Raw genomic sequence first — 17332 nt, 5'->3', positions numbered from 1 at the left:
AAAAAAAGTACATGGACAGAAGCCTGTAGAAAAAGACATCTGTGAACAAGGTATTTTATGGCGTCTGGGGTTTGTAATCAACATTGGATAAATTAAAATAGTTAAAATGGACGTAAAACGTGCCTTTTGTTTCGCTTTGTTTCAAAAAGAACATTGCAATTATAATTGCCTACAACGTTATGGCTTGTGAAAATGTTATGTTTTATATTATTACGGCACATGAAAGAACGCATCGACTTACATCGTTTCTTCTGTAACATATAATCTATATTTATTATCTGCAGCACAAAAGTCATAAGCCTTCCCTGGTTGAATCAAGCAAGATTAATTGTTCTAGCAGTAAAAAAAAAGTGCTTTAATAATTTCAAATTGGTTTTACCCACAGACAGAATTTATATTTTTAGTTTTACTAGGAGATAAAACATTTTCTCCTGTTTAAAAAAGGCTCACTTCAGCCACAGAGCTACCCAAAATAACAGATTAAAATGCTATTTTTTAAATTTTAGTCAGACGTTCACAAAACACATTTACACTGTGATTACAATGACACAGTTAGGCAATTTCATAACATTTGTATATGAACCATTAAAAAAAAAAACACAACCAGACTCTACATTGGATGAATTTGGAATAAAAGTTTTGTTTATTCCAAATATATAAATAAGAATTACAGCAGCCCTAATTTGTCAAATACATTCCATCTTCAGACGAGATCTGACGCAGTCACCAAGAGGTTAGTGCATGAAAGCTGAGAGTTACAATGATGATTTATATCGGTGGGTGTGCAGCCCTGCATTTCTTTAATTCAAATATTTGAACAGTGATTTGTCAGACATTTGTTTTAAGGTGGGGAACAGGTGCACAGGTTATGTTAAAATTGCATGTTCAAGACACATTTCTTAGAACTAAGAGACTGCGTGATGCAACTTGCTCTTTTTTGGTCATTTACAAAAAGACACATGCACACAGATACAGTGTAAAGAAAGCTGAAGACCGATATGAAAGTTTCCCTAAGCAAAAACTTAATTCATAAGATAAAGGACAAAAAAACAAAAAAAAATAAGCCACATTATTGTAAACAAACTTCCAGTCTTTGGTTGACCAAGTAACAAAACAAATGTCAAGTATTTCTACACTATATGCAAAAGTAAGATAAAAATACAAAAAAATAACTGAATCATAAACTTTTACATTTCAAATTGATTATAAGTCAACCATTCACTTTTAATGTAAAATGACAGAAATAAAAATGTCCCTGAAATATATATTTCTTTTTCTTGTAAAACATGAGGAGATCAAGTATTTGGTTGCATATTGATAAAAAAGGCTATTTTGGTTGCACTTACTAAAGTGCTCTTTGCAGCAAAATGTAAACTTTCATCAAATTCACTCTTTAAAAAAGAACCTGTCACATGCATTACTTTGTATACAAATTTGACAAATTACCATTGAACTGTAAACATCCAAAAAGTGGAAGTCAATAAAAATGCTACATAGTGTACAATCTTCCAGAAAATGCCAGTGTCCTTCGCTTTTATGATATACAAGTCAGTATTATTAATTTATTAAGAGACGTGCAATTTAAATCTGAAAGAATAGTTAAGAATGCTGTGAATAAAAAAAACGCATCCAACTCAGTCATAATAGAAAGATGCTAATTATGAGGCAACGGTTGGAGCTAGCTACCACCAATCTGAATATATTCCAGAAAACTTGAAGAAATGCAAGTTTTTCAACATTTACAGGTCTGATTGATTAAATGTGCTTCGCACAAAAACTGTGCCTTATTTCTGCTTTTTATCCAACTCCATGTCTGTGTCTTAGTTTCCTGTATGCTAAGCTAACTAGCTGCTAGCTCTATTTAGCAGATTGACAGAAGGTGAAAATAGTCTCATCTTTTTAAAGTACTCAACTTAAACTGCATAGCTGTTCACCTGCACCTGAGAAAAACAGCAATTAATTTGCAAAAGAAGAAATATGAACATAATAATGTCATTAATATAAGAGACAATTATTTTGAGGCACTGCTACAAAAAAGCTCAATTATCATTCAAGACTCTTCATCCAATTAGAGTTTTCATGAAGGCTGGTTTGCTGAAGGGCCAGTGATACTGGTTAGGAACGGGTCCATTCACATTGCACTCAAAAAAGGAGAACATGGGGAACCAAATGCGAGCCCTGCGACTGTGCTGGAAGGCACGGGTGTTGGCTAACGTGTGGTAGTAGAGGAAGAGGCGTGTGGTGATGTAGAAGGCTATGAAGACATCGATGGAGTAGTGCTCATGGGCCGCCAGGATGAAGAAAATCCCAAACAGGTTCAGCACCCAGGAGATGGTATGGATCAAATTCCAGTTTCTCGGCGTGTCTGGAAGTACAAGGAATTAGCAGTGCAAATCTGGTAGACGTACATGCAGCGTTCCTTTACATTTCTATGTGAAATTTCCATAACTTTCCAAACTCAGATTTCCAGAGTAAATGCTTTTTTTTTTGTTTTTCAATATTCATGTTGATCTTTTTCGATTTTGTGTATTTAAAATATAAAAAGACAATTTGAGTGCATCTTCAAATTGGTACACTTGGTAAGATATTTTATTAAAGTTAATATCAACATTAAGATTCGTTTGAGTTAATTCTGAGTCTTCTCTTCTTTATCTACTCCATTATTTATAGTTCATAGTCAGTGTAAGAACTATAAACTGAGTTGATGTGCTCAGTTCTCCTAGTTTTAGTGAGAACACTGCTGCTAGCATAACTGAGTGCCTCGCATATAACCTGAGGTGATGCTAATGGATATTTAACATAGTCTTGAGAATTCATTAACTGCTCCAACAAGAGACACAGGAGAAGCATTGAGCAATGTCTTTGCCTCCATTATTCTTAAGAGACAAGACCGTCATAGCAAACCAAAAAAAACAACAAAAAAAAACAACTTACATTCAGTCACAAAGAAGTTGAGCATCGTGATGACCACTGTGTGGCCGCTGAACATGTAGTCTCCACAGGTTTGGACACCCGTAAGAGTCATCCCAAACCCACTCCATATGGCCAGAGCTCTCCAGATCTTTCCCCAAGTATCACCGTAGGACTTGAGGGACAAAAAAAAAATACTTTGAGTCATGACCTCATGACCAGCTACCAGCTACTTACTCAAGGATAAAGACATAGTAACTCTGTAGTTTACAGTAACACTTCTGTTTAACCCACCAGGCTGGAACATTTCAGGTGCTGCCCAGGCACAGAGAGCGAGGTGACAAACATGGTGCAACAGCGAAGCAGAAACACTGTTCCCATCAGAGAACACAGCCGTCTGAGGAGAATTGACCTGAATTACAGACAGAACAGAAGCTTGTATCAAACCTCCTGGCCACAGTGAGCCACAATGAGCAGAGTGCTCATTATTGGATTATTGGAAAAGGCGATACCTGTGCTTGTGAAGGAGCAGGATCAACAAAAACATGTAACACAAGATCAGGCCACAAGCTTCAGCCATCACAAATGCCCAAGGGATTCTGGGTACACTACGGAAGAAGGAAAATATGTATGTCAGTCTGTAAATTAGGAGAATGTGTTTGCAAACTGAGGAGATAAAGTTGCAGAACAAACACTGAAATGCTCGTGTGGATTTTCACTGATGTTACCATTGCAAAACACACAAGATAAGCAGGTCGGTTCATACCTGTCCAGAAATATATCAGGAAGGGGCGGGTAAGTCCTCATGTCAGGGACACGCTCATGCACAATAACCATGACAAAAGAGGTCAGTCCACACACTAAGAACACATATACAGAACTAATGACCGTCTTCCAGACCTCAGGATCCAATCTGCCCACCATTGGCTGTCGAAACCTCCCGTTGGAGTGCGTTTGACACAGCGCTGCCCCAGGCGCACACCCACGACTGCTACCGTTCCTCAGCCGCAGCTCCATCCCATTGCACAAATGATCTCCTCCATTACATCCCCTTCTTTCAGCTCCATCACAGCTCCACTCGGCCCTCGGAGTGCCCAGCGAGAGTCCAGCAGAGTTAGCATCTGGAGGCCACAGACCCAGCTCCTCCAGCTCAGCTTTATTCTCCCTCTGAAGGCGGCGGAGGGCTACACTCAGTCGCTTGATGTGTCCCAGCACGGTGAGGCTAAGGGGAGGACCCCGCAGGTCGGCTTCAGTCAGAGCCAGCAGACTGACGCCGTCGATGCGGTGCTGCGAACACAACAAGTCCACATACTGTCCGAAACCTTCGTCCTGCAGCCACTGGGCCACTTGGCTACTGCTCCAGGCACTCACGCGGCCATTTGACTCTGACATCCTGCTGCACACAGAAACACAAAGCATCATGAATGCATGGTTTCATCTGAAAAGAACTGGAAGTTCACTGACTTACAGTGAATTTACAGGTATCAATTTTTTCTAAAATTTGTTGCAGCAAAGCCACATGAGCCAACTGCATTTTATGAGTCTTACATCATAGACCAAAAGAAAGTAGATCATATTTTTTTCATATAGCACAAATAAATCAAAGAGTTTAAAAAACAACTAAATCTGAATGTGTTTGTATTCACATTCACAAAAGTAACTGTTTTAAATGATCCTTCCTCCCAACTTCCATTTTCCTCTTAATTAATCTGGACTACTATTTGATAATTTAGGGGATAAGATTTAATTTTCTTATATTTCATGCAACATCTATTTATTCATTTGCTCAAATTTTGCTATTTTATCCCTCGTTCTGTTCCCGATTTTAGATGCCATGTATTGGTACGACTGTCTCATTAAATGTTATGTTTGCTATGTCTTCTCCAGCTCTTATTTCATGTTTTTTTTTTTAATCAAAACAACCTGTATTGTGTATTCAGGGCGGTTTACACCACCACAGAACAGTACCTTGTATTATGTGCAAGAAGCAGGTGAAAGTTAAACCAAAACAAACAATTGTCCTCTTTATTCTCCAGCTGTTGTTTTAGAGTTTAGAGAAAATAAATGAACATATTACTTGGAGAAACACAGCAAGAGTTGCAAACTATGCAAATCTTCAGATAGAAACAAAGTAAGTGACCTTCTGTACTGCACAAAAACTCAACATTGATTAATTAGCTGTGGTGCTTCAGCTCTTCCCTCCCCCCCCAGTTTTCACTCTTTGACCTTTTTGATAAGCTTGCAATGATGTTGCTCCAAAGGTTTGCAACTCTGGACCAACGTGACTGGAGTTGTGTCAGCTTTGTAAAATAAACGACAGCATTCGTGCTCAGGAGACATTTGACTGGCTTGAAATCACTACCATATTTTGCAGCATAGAATCCATAAAATTGCACTTTATTTTACAATTATTTGACTATAGATATGAGGCTGCTGAACACTCTTATTTGTTGCACTGACCTTGCAACAAATGTCTTTGTGCAAGCCCAATTTTTTTTTACAAAATTATGTATATTTTTTTAATGTTTTCTACATACATTTAATGGTGCTGAATGAAAACATCGTGACCAGTTTCAGACCAAAAACACTTTTGTAAAACAGGCTTTTTAACTTGGTAAAAACACATTTTTGTATATTACACTTTTACCACTATGTTTTGTTTACCATGACAAAGAGCTGCAAATTTAAACAAAAACAAAAAAAAGAAAAAACTTTTTGCAAGATGATGCAAGTAATGAGTGAGACAAGTGTTTTTAAATGTCTTTATATTCAGCATTTTGATTGCATTGCCTAAGTAAGTGGTGGAAATGTGTGGCTACCACTCTGATCCACAAACTTTGAAGTCCTTAATCCACTTTCTATCTAATCTGGTGATACACTTTGGAGTCACTGTCCATTTGGAAGATTTAATTTATTGGTTGATGCCTTGAGACACTGTTCCAAACTTTCTGCATGTCTTTTGCTCATGATGCTTTCTATCTTTATGAAGTTCACTATACCACCACCAAGTGGTGTATGTTTTTTTCTATTTTTTTAGGCAAAAAAAAAAAGAAAAAAGAATAACAAAGCCAGATCTGAAAAGTAACTAGAAAATCAGGAAAAGCCTGATAGGTGCTTTTCCAATTATTTGGTTGCACCCTTATTTCCATTTTTGTTTTAAGATGTATCCACACCCTTTGATCCTTATTGAATAAGACAAACAAGTGAGAAATACCACAAAACCTAAGTTCAATGTACACACTTTATTGAAAGTGTTGGGATAATGTTGACATCTTACTTCTATAAACATAGAACTAGAGGTAATCAGAAAAATAAAATATATATATATATATATATATATATATAACACTAAATATATATATATTAGTGTTTATATATAAACACTAAAATTATAAGGTTAGATTATCATAATGGCATTTTAGAGGATCTTCCCAGGACAACAGTTTCGCCCACTATGACATCATTCTACTAATAGCGGTCATTCTGGTTCACACAAGAGAAATGTTGGTACAAGCTGCCACTGAAACCTCCCTGTTCTCAAAATACATTATTTAATTTTACCCCACACTAAACGCAAATCATCTGTCATTCACTGTCGCCAAGTGAACAACAGAGCAAGTAATGAAACTAGCAAGCAGGCCAGAGAGTGCTACATATTTACATATCTGAAACTTAAATAACTCACCAGCACAGCTTCTGCTCTGCTCCTAAAAGAGAAATCGCTTCTTTTTTTTTTAATTTAATCTAGGCTTCAGTGTTTGTTGGCATCTTCTGTGGCCGAGGCTTTACTGGGGATGAATAAGTGCCATGTCAGCACATTTGGTCAGCTTACACTGAGTCACAGGGAGGGAGCAGCGACACCCAAGTGGCACAGAGAAAGCTCCCAGTGTGTTTCAGACAAAGACAGCTCGACAAAGGGCTTACAGTGTCCCCAAAGCAGAGACACAAAGCGATATTCTTTTAGAAACCTAAAAAGGGGGCGAATATACTCAGAAGAAATAGCATAGAATGTTGTTCTAAACTTGCTGTAAAAATAATTTCAAGTCAATGTCAGCCTACCTTGTCAAAAAGGCCCAGTGTCACAGTGCTGCTGGACGTCTTGGATAAACTTTCTGCCTGTTTCTCCACTCCCAGGATTGTGTCATGGCCAACATGTTTCAGACAGCTAGGCAACACCAAACAGGAAGACTCCACTAACAAACAACATCGGCAAAGAAGAGCTCCTTGCCTCACGCAGCTGGGAACATACTGACCCCTGCAGGCCAGTCCTAGGAAAAGCAAGGCTCTGATTAAAGGCAATGTTAACTAAAAAAAAAAAAGAAGAAAAAGGGACAAAATTCTGACGTTGTTTGGCTGATTTTCAAGAACTATAAAGTGGCTTTTAAAGACAGACATATTTGCAAACATGTGTCCAAATGACAGAGTGTTTTTAGCAGCCTGTGCTAAAGTGCACCACCTGTTTGTGGCAGTCACTGGTAGAGTGGAAGGGAAGGTCATTTCCTCTTCAGGAAAACTACAGAGTGGCGTAAGCACTTAAAACACAGAAATGTCAGGTGGGGTAATGGGGGAGAAATGTGTTACAGAGGACTCAAAGCGGACAAATACAGAGGAGAAGGAAGAACACACAGGTGAGGCTCCAACTCTACAGGAGCTTGAGGAGATTTTACATTCAGCTCCTCGCTCGTGTCACCATTTAGATGAGGTGTGGCCAAGTCTTTTTCTGGGAGACATGTGAGTATCCTGGTCTGCAGTTAGCTTGACATAGTTACATACACTAATATTGTGCATTTAAAAGCGTATTCACATTTTGAAATTTCCCCATCATGTCACATTACAACCAGAAGCTTTTTATTTGGGTTTATATGACACACTGATAAAAAAAAATTAATAATTTCAGTGACTGCTGAGCAAGACTGAGCAAGAACAGAGGAGCTGCAGAGCACCACAGCTCAGGTGGTATAATATGTCAGGTTGACCATTTGTTATGAACTCCATAAATCTAGCTGCAAGCATCTTCATAGTGAAACATAGTGGTGGCAGCATCCATCTCACTGTGATTATTTGAGGAAAGTGGCATAATAAAATTTTTATATACATATTACATATTTGTATATGTATATAGAGAGAGTGAGAGACTAAAAGGGAGATTAATTCATTTTTATGACTCAATTTTTACCATTTCTTTTAATGGTAAAAAATAAAAACCATATATATCTTTTTCCCTCATCGATTACATACAATTTCTTCAAAAATCTTGATGTTAAAAGGAGTATGAATAATTTTGCAAAGCATTGTGTGATGCTTGTCAAATCAATGTATTTTACTCTTGTTTCAGGTTTATGTCTCATGATAAGTTTGGACTCTGGCAGCTGGGAATCAGTCATGTGCTGAACGCCTCCCACGGGAAACTCTGCTGCAAAGGCACTGATGATTTCTATGGAACCACGGTGAAGTATTACGGCGTGCCCGCCAACGACCTGCCAACGTTTGACCTTTCACCTTTTTTCCGCCCTGCTGCAGAGTTTATTCACCTGGCTTTATCATCAGGAGGTAGAGCTGACATGCTTTGACAAATTACAACAAGTGACAAAAAAGTGGAGTTTCATATTTATTTATTTTTATTTTTTTTTTATGGTTTTCAGGGAAGATTTTTGTCCACTGTGCTGTGGGAGTGAGCCGCTCGGCTGCGCTGGTTTTGGCCTACCTGATGATCCGTCATGGCTTCAGTCTTCGCTCTTCAATACGCCGTGTGCAACAGAAGCGTTGGATTTTCCCTAACAGGGGATTTCTACGACAGCTTGTGGACCTTGAGCAAACGCTGCATGTCGAAAGACAAAATGAGCTGAAATGAACATTTGTATTATTTGGTTAAATTGGTTATGCTTGTTTCCTGTTGTTGTTATCGTTTATGGATGAGTTGGGTCAAATGCAGGCAGGAGGCAGGCAGAATCACTGTTATTGGATTTTTATTAGATGAAAAAAAGGACTTGCAACAAAGAGCAAAACACCAAGGAAAACAGCCAAAAGAGGATCTGACTAAGGAGTGACTGAATAGAGGGTTTTTCAATGCATGGGGAGGACGATTATTGGAACGCATAACAGGAGAGGGTGAAGACTGGGGGAGAAGCAGCTGAGGGAGAGAAAAGGAGCAGGTGCCTAAACAACAGAGATAATCCACAAACAGAAAATGAACACAGAAAACATAAAAACTGAAATACAAATGCTGATATCATTCCACGAGAATCACTTTCTGCATTTGTGACCCACACTGTTCAGCTGTGTCCCTCCTCCCCTATCTGTTTTGACCCTTGTGTCAAGAGAGAGACAGAGAGAGAGAGAGAGAGAGAGAGAGAGAGAGAGAGAGAGAGAGAGAAAATCACACGTGAACAGACTAATCAATCCACCAGCAACATTAAATAACTCCCAACATCCCGCCAGCAAGAGCACGTTGAAAACGCTGGGCTAATTTCGGAGCCGGGCTGAGCGCCACTCAATAAATCAACCAGCTGCTCATGCCTCTCATCGAGCGGATGAAGAGGCGGCGGGCTGTGGCATCAGGGGGCAGCGCAGGCGTCTGCTCAGAGCCGGACTCTGCACGCAGGAAGAATGTCGAGGAATGGCCAGCGACAGAACCTGGTGGTCATCAAGGAACTTGAGCTCATCTTGGACTCCTGCACGCTGGAGCTCACACCTGTGGATGAAGTCTGGCCCAACTTGTACATAGGAAATGTGTGAGTGTGTGCCGTGTATGAAAGCAGAAACAATATAATATCAAGCTGTTTAATTCAATTTCTATCTTTTTTTTATTGTCTAATTTGATGGAGAACCTGTACTAATCTAGAATTTGGAAGATTTTAGCAGGTCTATGACTTAAATGACACGTCAAAGCAAAAATAACTGCCATTATTAATAACTGAGACAAGAAGTTATTACAAGGCTTATCAGCTCTTATAAAGGCTGAAATTATATAGTATCCTGAACCTGTCAAAAATGTGTCTTCATATTGTCAGTACATAACAGTTATTGAATGCTCACATAATTGTCTGTGCTGCTAAACTGTGATTACTTAATATAATCCCCCAGTTTTGTATGTCCTCTTTGTGATTCTTAGGGCTGTTGCACAGAACAAAAACAGATTGCATAAGCTTAGCATCACTCATGTTCTGAACGCAGCACACTCCAAGCAGGGCAGCATCGGTGACCAGAGCTTTTATGGGAACACCTGTGTTTACTTTGGCATCCCAGCGGAAGACTCAGACCACTTTGACCTCAGCCAATACTTTAAATCTGCTACTGACTTCATTCATAAAGGCCTGAAAAGCAAAGATGGTAAATTTCATTATCTTTCAAAAAATATTAAGCAAAATTAAGTTTTTATTTCCTTTTCCCTCATGTTTTTTTGTTTGTTTTTCCTTTTCCACAGGGAAAGTGTTGGTCCACTGCATCATGGGTGTGAGTCGATCAGCCACTTTAGTCCTGGCCTACCTCATGCTGAGGCATCGTTTTTCACTAAGAGATGCTCTGAGACATGTTGTCAAAAAACGGGCCATTTATCCCAACCGGAACTTCCTGACACTCCTCCTGAAGCTGGACGAAGAGCTGACTCAAAAAAGGACGCTGTGCCCTGTTCTCTGATGTCGTTCTCTCCGTTTAAATCAGTCCTTGGTTTTCTCATGACCTCAGCATGTGCTGCACTCCAATTAAATCACTTTACGTAGGGGCTGTAAATAGTGTAAACCGTAGGAAAACATTTAGAGTCTCTGTTTTATTTTATTTTTTTGCACTTCATGAATATGTCGTTGTAATTTCTAGGTCCCACAGCATGTTATATGTAATTATTGTTCATGTCTGTCAACCCAAATATTCTTATCTGTTTCTATGTTAATCACTGAACTCCAAAATTAAAAGAAACGTATCACCACACCACGACGCTAATAACTACTGATCAATCTGTGTGCTCTACATCTCGGACCAAATAGATAACACTGGCTTTATTTATGAATTGAACGCCCTTCTTATGTTAAACTATTGTTGGTTTCTCATTTATTAAGCTGTTTCTTTGTTCTTTGATGCAGTAAAATACCTTTTAATGAATCCTAACGACAAAATAAACAAATAAAATAGATTTTACAATTAACTTTTAGTTGTGATTCTTTGTGAACTTTATTATTTCATTACTTTTTGTAAGAGGAAGCAAATGCAAACAGAAGAGAGAAAAGCATTATGATGAGGTGAATTTTAATAAAAACCTGAGGAGTAAACTAACATCAGCAACTGGATTCATAAAGACATAAACCCCCAAAGAGGCAACTGGCAAGACAGCAGGATGAAAAAAGGACAATCTAACAAAGATTGGGACACTGGGTAAGTGTTTGCTGGGGAAAAGGTTCCTGGTGTGAAAACAGGTAAGTGGTCATTAACACATGGCTATTTTGAGGAGAAACAGAAAGCTTAGATGCAGAAGATGAATGCTAACCACAAGGGAGAAACAGAGGGAGAATGACTCATAAAAATGGATGAAAACAATCCCAGAAATCTATGGAATGATAAAGCAGCAGACAGGTAAATGCAAAATGCAGGAACATCTTAAAACAAGAGAACCAATACACAGACCCACCCAAAACTGAACTCAAAAGCATATAAGATTAGGTAATGTTAAGCTCCTGGAATGATCCACCCACAGCTTCGACCTCAGCTTTGATAAAAATTGTTTTTGATTAATGCGTGCAAGAAAATCAACAGTTGTATATGAACTGAACTAATCCTAATAAGAAATGTGGTCAGATAAGAAGCCAAGGTGATCCAAGATGCTACAAAATGCCCCTTTCAGAGGTTCAGTTTGATCCTGTGTGGATTAAAACGAATCCACAATAATAAAAAAAATACACTTATGTTCAAATCAGGCTACATCACAGAGAGAATAAAGTACAGAGGTAGTATATTATGTTGTTTTTTTGCCTTCTTGGTTTTCCATGAGTCTTTTCTGCCTCAGCTTGTCCTCTTGCAGCGTGATGTCCAGTGCTCTGAGCTGTTTCAGGAAGCCGTGATTAGGCAGGATGCAGCGTTTCTGCTGCACATGCTCAATAGCTTCCACTACAGTTAAGCTGTGCTTCAACATCAGGTACGCCAAGACCAAGGTGGCTGACCTGCTTCGGCCCATCACACAGTGAACCAGCACCTTGTCTGAAAATAAATATAAACAGGTGGGACACCTTAGACCAAAGAACAAACTACAAGAACCTTCCACAGAAGTTAAGCTTATAGATATGCAATCATTTCTGTCTATCAGACTCCATAACTCACTCTGAGGTTGGCTGAGGGCCTCGTGGATAAACTCTGTTGCAGGGAGGAAGTACTGGGAGATGTTGAATGTGGGTTTGTCATCGGCTTCCACACCAAGATACTGGATGTTCAGGTCTTTGTAGTAATTAGCACCAGTCAGCACATTGTTCCACTTTCCTTCTGCTGAATTCAGGACATGAGTGACACCCAGGTCCTTAAGCTCAGGACGCTGCAGAGCTGTTTTCCTGTTTTCATGCAACATGTCCAATAGGTAGCTTTCAGCACAAACCCTGTATTTATTTGCACAATTTATAGTACGAGTGCATCCATACAAACAAAGATGTCCGAGTTAACTCACTCATCTCCGATGTAAATTCTTGGCCAGACCTGGTTGACATGGGTGTATGGAGCTGTGGTGCCTGTCCAGAAGAGCTGCTCCAGATCTAGCGTACCTGGTGTGATGTAATCACTGTCGGGGTCCACCTGCACTGCTGCGTATGGATTCCTCTTAGATTTAACAGATTTAACCGCACAGGAGGTCATTTTTCACCTCCTTACACATCCCTGTGATAAGAGAAATATTATACACATTAAACACACGGTATGATCTTTAAAATATATATAAAAAAAAATGGGATTCAAATTATATTTAAACATGAAGCATAACCGTCATAAAACTCATACGCAAATTAACACAAATGTAAATGATCTTGAAAGATTGATTATTTTTAAAGGGTTTCTTCTGGCTCTAGGGGCCTTTATTTAATGATGGCCGGACAGGAAAGCGGGTTGTGAGAGAGGAGAAAGATATGGGGCAAAGGTCAAGAGGCTGGGAACCAAACCCAGACCGCAGATTTCTAACAGCTTGACCTTGATCTTTTAACAATAGATTCTTTACACATTTTACTTTAAAAAGCAGAATTATTCTGTTTGCACTTAATTGTGAATTCAAAGGGAAAGAGTACATAGCTTTAAGATGTTTTTACCACTACCAATCTGAAAATTATGGCAAGCATTTGTATTCTACACCATTTCCTCTGATATTCCTGTATGACGAAGCCATAATGCAATAAATCCAGTGCAACAAACTGTTATGCAATCAATAGAGTCCACCAAAATGTAGTTTAGAACAAATGCAGCTCCTCTCTGAAGACATTGGATGTTTGTTGGAGAACCTTAGCAAACAAACAACTTCATGAAGAAACGCAGCAGTTGTAGAAAACTTTAAAGTAGTTAACATACAGTATAGGACAATATGCATTGCTTTGAACATTTCACAGAGCCCACGGTCTATCCTGTTTTATGTGCATTTCTGCCCGAGTACACCTGAATGAAATAATTGCATTATCTTGTCTGCATGCCATTAAGAATGGCAGCAGGAAAACACCTAAATCATGCAACGCAGTGGAGAACAAGAGTTCAGAAACATGAATTTACTTAGAATGACTCAGACGAAAGCCAGAGCTCAATCCAACTAAAAATCAGTGGCAAGACTTGCAGTTGGAAATGCAGCAAGAGTGATTTTACAAAGTGTAGGCACAGGGAGCCTGAATACAAAACACACCAGATTTTGTGTATTGTATTGTTCATCTTTGAATCATTAAATGACAAGGAAGGCTGCACTCAGATTACTCTGATGCATTAAATAAACACAAACAAATAAAGAGAAAATACTCACCCTATTTTAAATCTGTCACTAAGCAGGAACCAGACCACCTTGCAATGAACACGTGAGTGAGAATATGAACAAAGATCTTCCAACACAGAAAGACTAAAGACACTGACATGGATCTGGACCCATATGTCTATTTTTAGACAGCTGGGCCATAAAATCTGATCTGGACAACATGATACACACACACGCACACACACAAATAGTCGAAGAAGGCAAATGATTTTTGCAGCTCTTTTTCACTGTCTTTTATTATAACACAGTCCTTGAATCTGCAGGGTGAAGGAACACAATTATTAAAACAATGTTGAAGTCAAGAATGTATGACCAACATCAACATTTGTTGACAATTGCTAGTGGAGAAAAAAACTAAGCGTTCAGTAGGTACATCTTTGTAAACTGGTTTCGAACTGGCACGTCCCATAAAACCAATTTGTCAAAGGGGAGAGACATTCCAGTAAGACCTTATTACAGAGAAACAGGTTTTCCTTCGCTGCTGTCCTCAGCGATCTGTCTGCTCTGTGTATGAAGGCTCAAGTCCAGCTTTCTGAGTTGCTCCAGAAATCCAGAGTTGGGTCCGATGTCTCGGCACAGACGCACAGCCATGATGGCCTCCGCTAGCGTCAGGCCCTGGTGGATCATCAGATAGGCCAAAACCAACGCGCCAGAGCGGCTCACACCCATAGCACAGTGAACAAGAACTTTCCCTGAAAGAAACTTTATTTAGTATACTCATTTACAGTAAGAGTAGCATGTTTGCTGTACACAAAAGGTATTATTTGTGATTTTAAGAATGGGGAAATATAAATATTTCTTTATCTAGGCAGCATGCATAGTCTTTTCCATACTTATTCTTGCTCCCGGTAAAGATGCATAAATATTTTCATCGGGTTTTAGAAGGTTTTGTGACTTGTTAACGACATTTTGTGGTGATCGGTCAAATGTTTTGGGGTCATTATTTGAAAGATCCAACTCACTGTCTGTTTTCTGGGTGAGTCCACCAATTTTTTTATTTTTTTATTACGAATGTCCAGGTATTTGAATGGATTGTGATGGATTGTCTCACTGACCATTTTTCTTCAGGGCGCTGTCTATGAACAGTGCGGCAGAGTTGAAAAATGGCTGGAGATTGAACTCTGGATGGTCTGCAGCCTCAACGCCATGGTACACGACTTCAATATCAGTGTAAAAAGTCTGACCGGTGTTGATCCGATGGTGACCTGCTGCAGCGTTCAGCACATGAGTAACACCCAGAGACGACAGTCTGGTTTTATCTCGAGCAACAGACCTTCAGACACAAGTCACACACAAAGTGTTTTACTCTATATATTTCTCCCACATTATGAAAGACTTAGCTACTCACTCATCTCCAATGTAGAGCTTTGGCCACACTTCATTGACAGAGCCCACAGGCTTCCTGTTGGTCCAGAGAATTTCCCTCAGCTCTGTCAGGGATGGTGTTTCTCCCTGCTCGGCTAAATGACCTCTGGAGCAACACAGATGCGTGTCTTGCCCTGGAGCCTAAATGGGTTAATGCTGATTTCTTAATTTGTGTACGAGTGTGTTTTTACAATGCCTGGGCCTGTCTTTTTCTTCTCCTCTCCCTCTCTAGGCTCATGTCAAGGCAACGCAGCTGCAGCAGGAAGCCTGGGTTGGGGCAGATGTCTCTGTGTGGCCTTACAGCGGCCACAGCCTCCTGCAGCCGCAGGCCCTCAGCGATCATCAGGAAGGCCAACACTAGGGTTGCAGAACGGCTCACTCCCATCAGACAGTGTACAAACACCCTTCCTGGGACACAAATGTTACTTATTAACTTCGACTTGTTCATATGTACACATAAACATCAGCAATGTAGGATTTGAAACATGTAGAAAACCCAAATTGAAATGGCAGGTTTGTAAAAAATTAGATCACGATCATTATTTCAAAACTTTTTCCAGCTTCTGTAATATTTATCCTTTTCAGTTTAACTGAGGAAAAATTAGAAAAACAAAAAATATTGTTGCATGAAATGTACACGACCTTAAAGTATGACTAACAATGTTTGTTTTCATTTGGTCTTGATGTGTAGGATTTTTTTCCAACTCTCCAAATCTCAGTCTGGTAGTATTTGCTTGTACTGAACTCTGGATAGACCAAAATGGCATAGTGCATGTATATATGGAACTTTTTACCGTTATTCTGGCGTTTGTTCAATCAGATGCTTTTGGTCCTCTGTTGGCTTTGGATTAAGAACCCTACAGTGTTTCAATAAAGTGTTCGTTTAAAGGTCTGATCACATATGCAACCGGGTTATTTTTACATTTACCCACTAACCAATCGATTGCTTGGTTGACTGTGTTTATGAAACAAGCACTGACATAAAGCAAGCTGGGTTTTACACACACTGCGCAGCTCTCGGTATGCTGACTTGCCTCCCATTGCCTGCGCAGCTCTGATGTACCGCGCTGTTGGATAGAAGTAAGGACTGAGGATGAAGTTTGTTGCGTCGTCAGCCTCCACCCCATAATAATCCACGCTCATGTCTCTGTAGAAACGTGGGCCAGTGTTGACATAAAAGCAGCGACCATTGCCGGGGGTCGGGGGCCCATGAGCGGCATTTACGATGTGCGAAATGCCCAGACTATGAAGAGCTCCTTTGTCACGTGCTGCCGCCCTGAAACACGATCACAGGTTCACGTCTGCAGAAAGGATGCAGGATGTTAACTTTACACACGTCCATGCATGTTAATGGGTGTCAGCCTACTCGTTGCCTATGTAAACATTAGGCCAGACTTGATTGACGTGACCAGTTGGGCGTCTGTCTGCTAGCAAGAACTCCTGTAGTTCAGAAACGGAGGGAGGTTCATACGGGGGATCCCTGAGAGACATACTGTACAGACATACAAATACAATGACCACCATCTCTTGAGTACATTCTGTACAAGTCAGTGTGTAATAAACTTTAGCCAGACGTGACAAAAACCTAAAGCCGCCCCCGTCCAATGTGTTTCCAGTATAAATCGCTCAGGCTTACCTGGGTTTATTGCAGTACAAACATTTCTCCTTCAGTTCTCGCTTCTTCTTCTTCTGCAGCTTCGTTCCTTTTTATAACTCGGTAATCATACACTCAGTGATGACAAACACACAGCAATACAAGTACAACACGCTCAAACCAAAACGCGTTTAAGCTACACGTCCAAGTTCTGTCATGTGGACAGCTTTGAAGAGAGATCTGAACTTTAACATCAGGTTGTGTGTTTTCATACTGACCTCAGGCTATATTAGACATCTGAGCTTTGCTTGTGTCAGTGGACGTGTTGCTTTGAGACCAGACAATATTAAATCAACTCAAATCATTAACAATCTAATTGTTTTTTTGTTTTGTTTGGTTTTCGGAATCATTTAAATGCTTTTACATTAAGTTTCACCTTGCTTTTCTTTCCCATAGCAAGTTACATCTTAGTTACACATTTCATCTAACATTTA

General features: G+C 39.6%; 5 protein-coding genes across 8 annotated transcripts; 2 read left to right on the top strand and 3 right to left on the bottom strand.

Annotated features, from left to right (window-relative positions):
* Nucleotides 1–620: 620 nt before the first annotated feature.
* LOC103476985 (sphingomyelin synthase-related protein 1-like) lies at nucleotides 621–7131 on the bottom strand. 4 transcript variants are annotated; one of them, XM_008429774.3, is made up of 6 exons: nucleotides 6970–7131; nucleotides 3677–4306; nucleotides 3423–3518; nucleotides 3205–3322; nucleotides 2935–3085; nucleotides 621–2365 (listed from the first exon to the last, which is right to left on the bottom strand). In XM_008429774.3, the coding sequence occupies exons 2-6, from the start codon at nucleotides 4300–4302 to the stop codon at nucleotides 2061–2063; spliced, it is 1296 nt and encodes a 431-aa protein (XP_008427996.1). In that variant the 5' UTR covers nucleotides 4303–4306; nucleotides 6970–7131; the 3' UTR covers nucleotides 621–2060. The 4 variants fall into 4 exon arrangements, with proteins under 4 accessions (XP_008427996.1, XP_017164341.1, XP_008427997.1 ...); XM_017308852.2 differs by having other exon boundaries at nucleotides 3677–4303; XM_008429775.3 differs by lacking the exon at nucleotides 6970–7131 and adding an exon at nucleotides 6596–6916.
* Nucleotides 7132–7276: 145 nt separating this feature from the next.
* Nucleotides 7277–9144, top strand: LOC103476984 (dual specificity protein phosphatase 13A). The gene is given in 4 exon segments (XM_008429773.2): nucleotides 7277–7641; nucleotides 8246–8460; nucleotides 8553–8731; nucleotides 8733–9144. Coding segments are annotated over 4 exon segments (603 nt in total). The 5' UTR covers nucleotides 7277–7456; the 3' UTR covers nucleotides 8757–9144.
* A 110-nt stretch (nucleotides 9145–9254) lies between these two features.
* LOC103476983 (dual specificity protein phosphatase 13A) lies at nucleotides 9255–11047 on the top strand. The gene is made up of 3 exons (XM_008429772.3): nucleotides 9255–9641; nucleotides 10022–10239; nucleotides 10334–11047. Exons 1-3 carry the CDS (start codon nucleotides 9517–9519, stop codon nucleotides 10543–10545), a joined length of 555 nt encoding a protein of 184 aa, XP_008427994.1. The 5' UTR covers nucleotides 9255–9516; the 3' UTR covers nucleotides 10546–11047.
* An 84-nt stretch (nucleotides 11048–11131) lies between these two features.
* LOC103476982 (dual specificity phosphatase 29-like) lies at nucleotides 11132–13986 on the bottom strand. The gene is made up of 4 exons (XM_008429771.3): nucleotides 13871–13986; nucleotides 12551–12756; nucleotides 12214–12437; nucleotides 11132–12093 (listed from the first exon to the last, which is right to left on the bottom strand). Exons 2-4 carry the CDS (start codon nucleotides 12733–12735, stop codon nucleotides 11852–11854), a joined length of 651 nt encoding a protein of 216 aa, XP_008427993.1. The 5' UTR covers nucleotides 12736–12756; nucleotides 13871–13986; the 3' UTR covers nucleotides 11132–11851.
* A 98-nt stretch (nucleotides 13987–14084) lies between these two features.
* On the bottom strand, nucleotides 14085–17123 carry dusp13a (dual specificity phosphatase 13a). Its single transcript, XM_081616649.1, has 7 exons — nucleotides 16881–17123; nucleotides 16611–16736; nucleotides 16275–16520; nucleotides 15436–15648; nucleotides 15228–15350; nucleotides 14935–15152; nucleotides 14085–14571 (listed from the first exon to the last, which is right to left on the bottom strand). The coding sequence occupies exons 2-7, from the start codon at nucleotides 16733–16735 to the stop codon at nucleotides 14333–14335; spliced, it is 1164 nt and encodes a 387-aa protein (XP_081472775.1). The 5' UTR covers nucleotide 16736; nucleotides 16881–17123; the 3' UTR covers nucleotides 14085–14332.
* Between the last annotated feature and the right edge of the window lie 209 nt (nucleotides 17124–17332).

The sequence above is a fragment of the Poecilia reticulata genome, chromosome 15, assembly GCF_904066995.2.
Source record: "Poecilia reticulata chromosome 15, P_reticulata-male-v2, whole genome shotgun sequence".
NCBI lineage: Eukaryota > Metazoa > Chordata > Actinopteri > Cyprinodontiformes > Poeciliidae > Poecilia > Poecilia reticulata.
The sequence above is the reverse complement of the archived record's forward strand: the minus strand, read 5'-3'. Positions and strand labels throughout refer to the sequence as shown.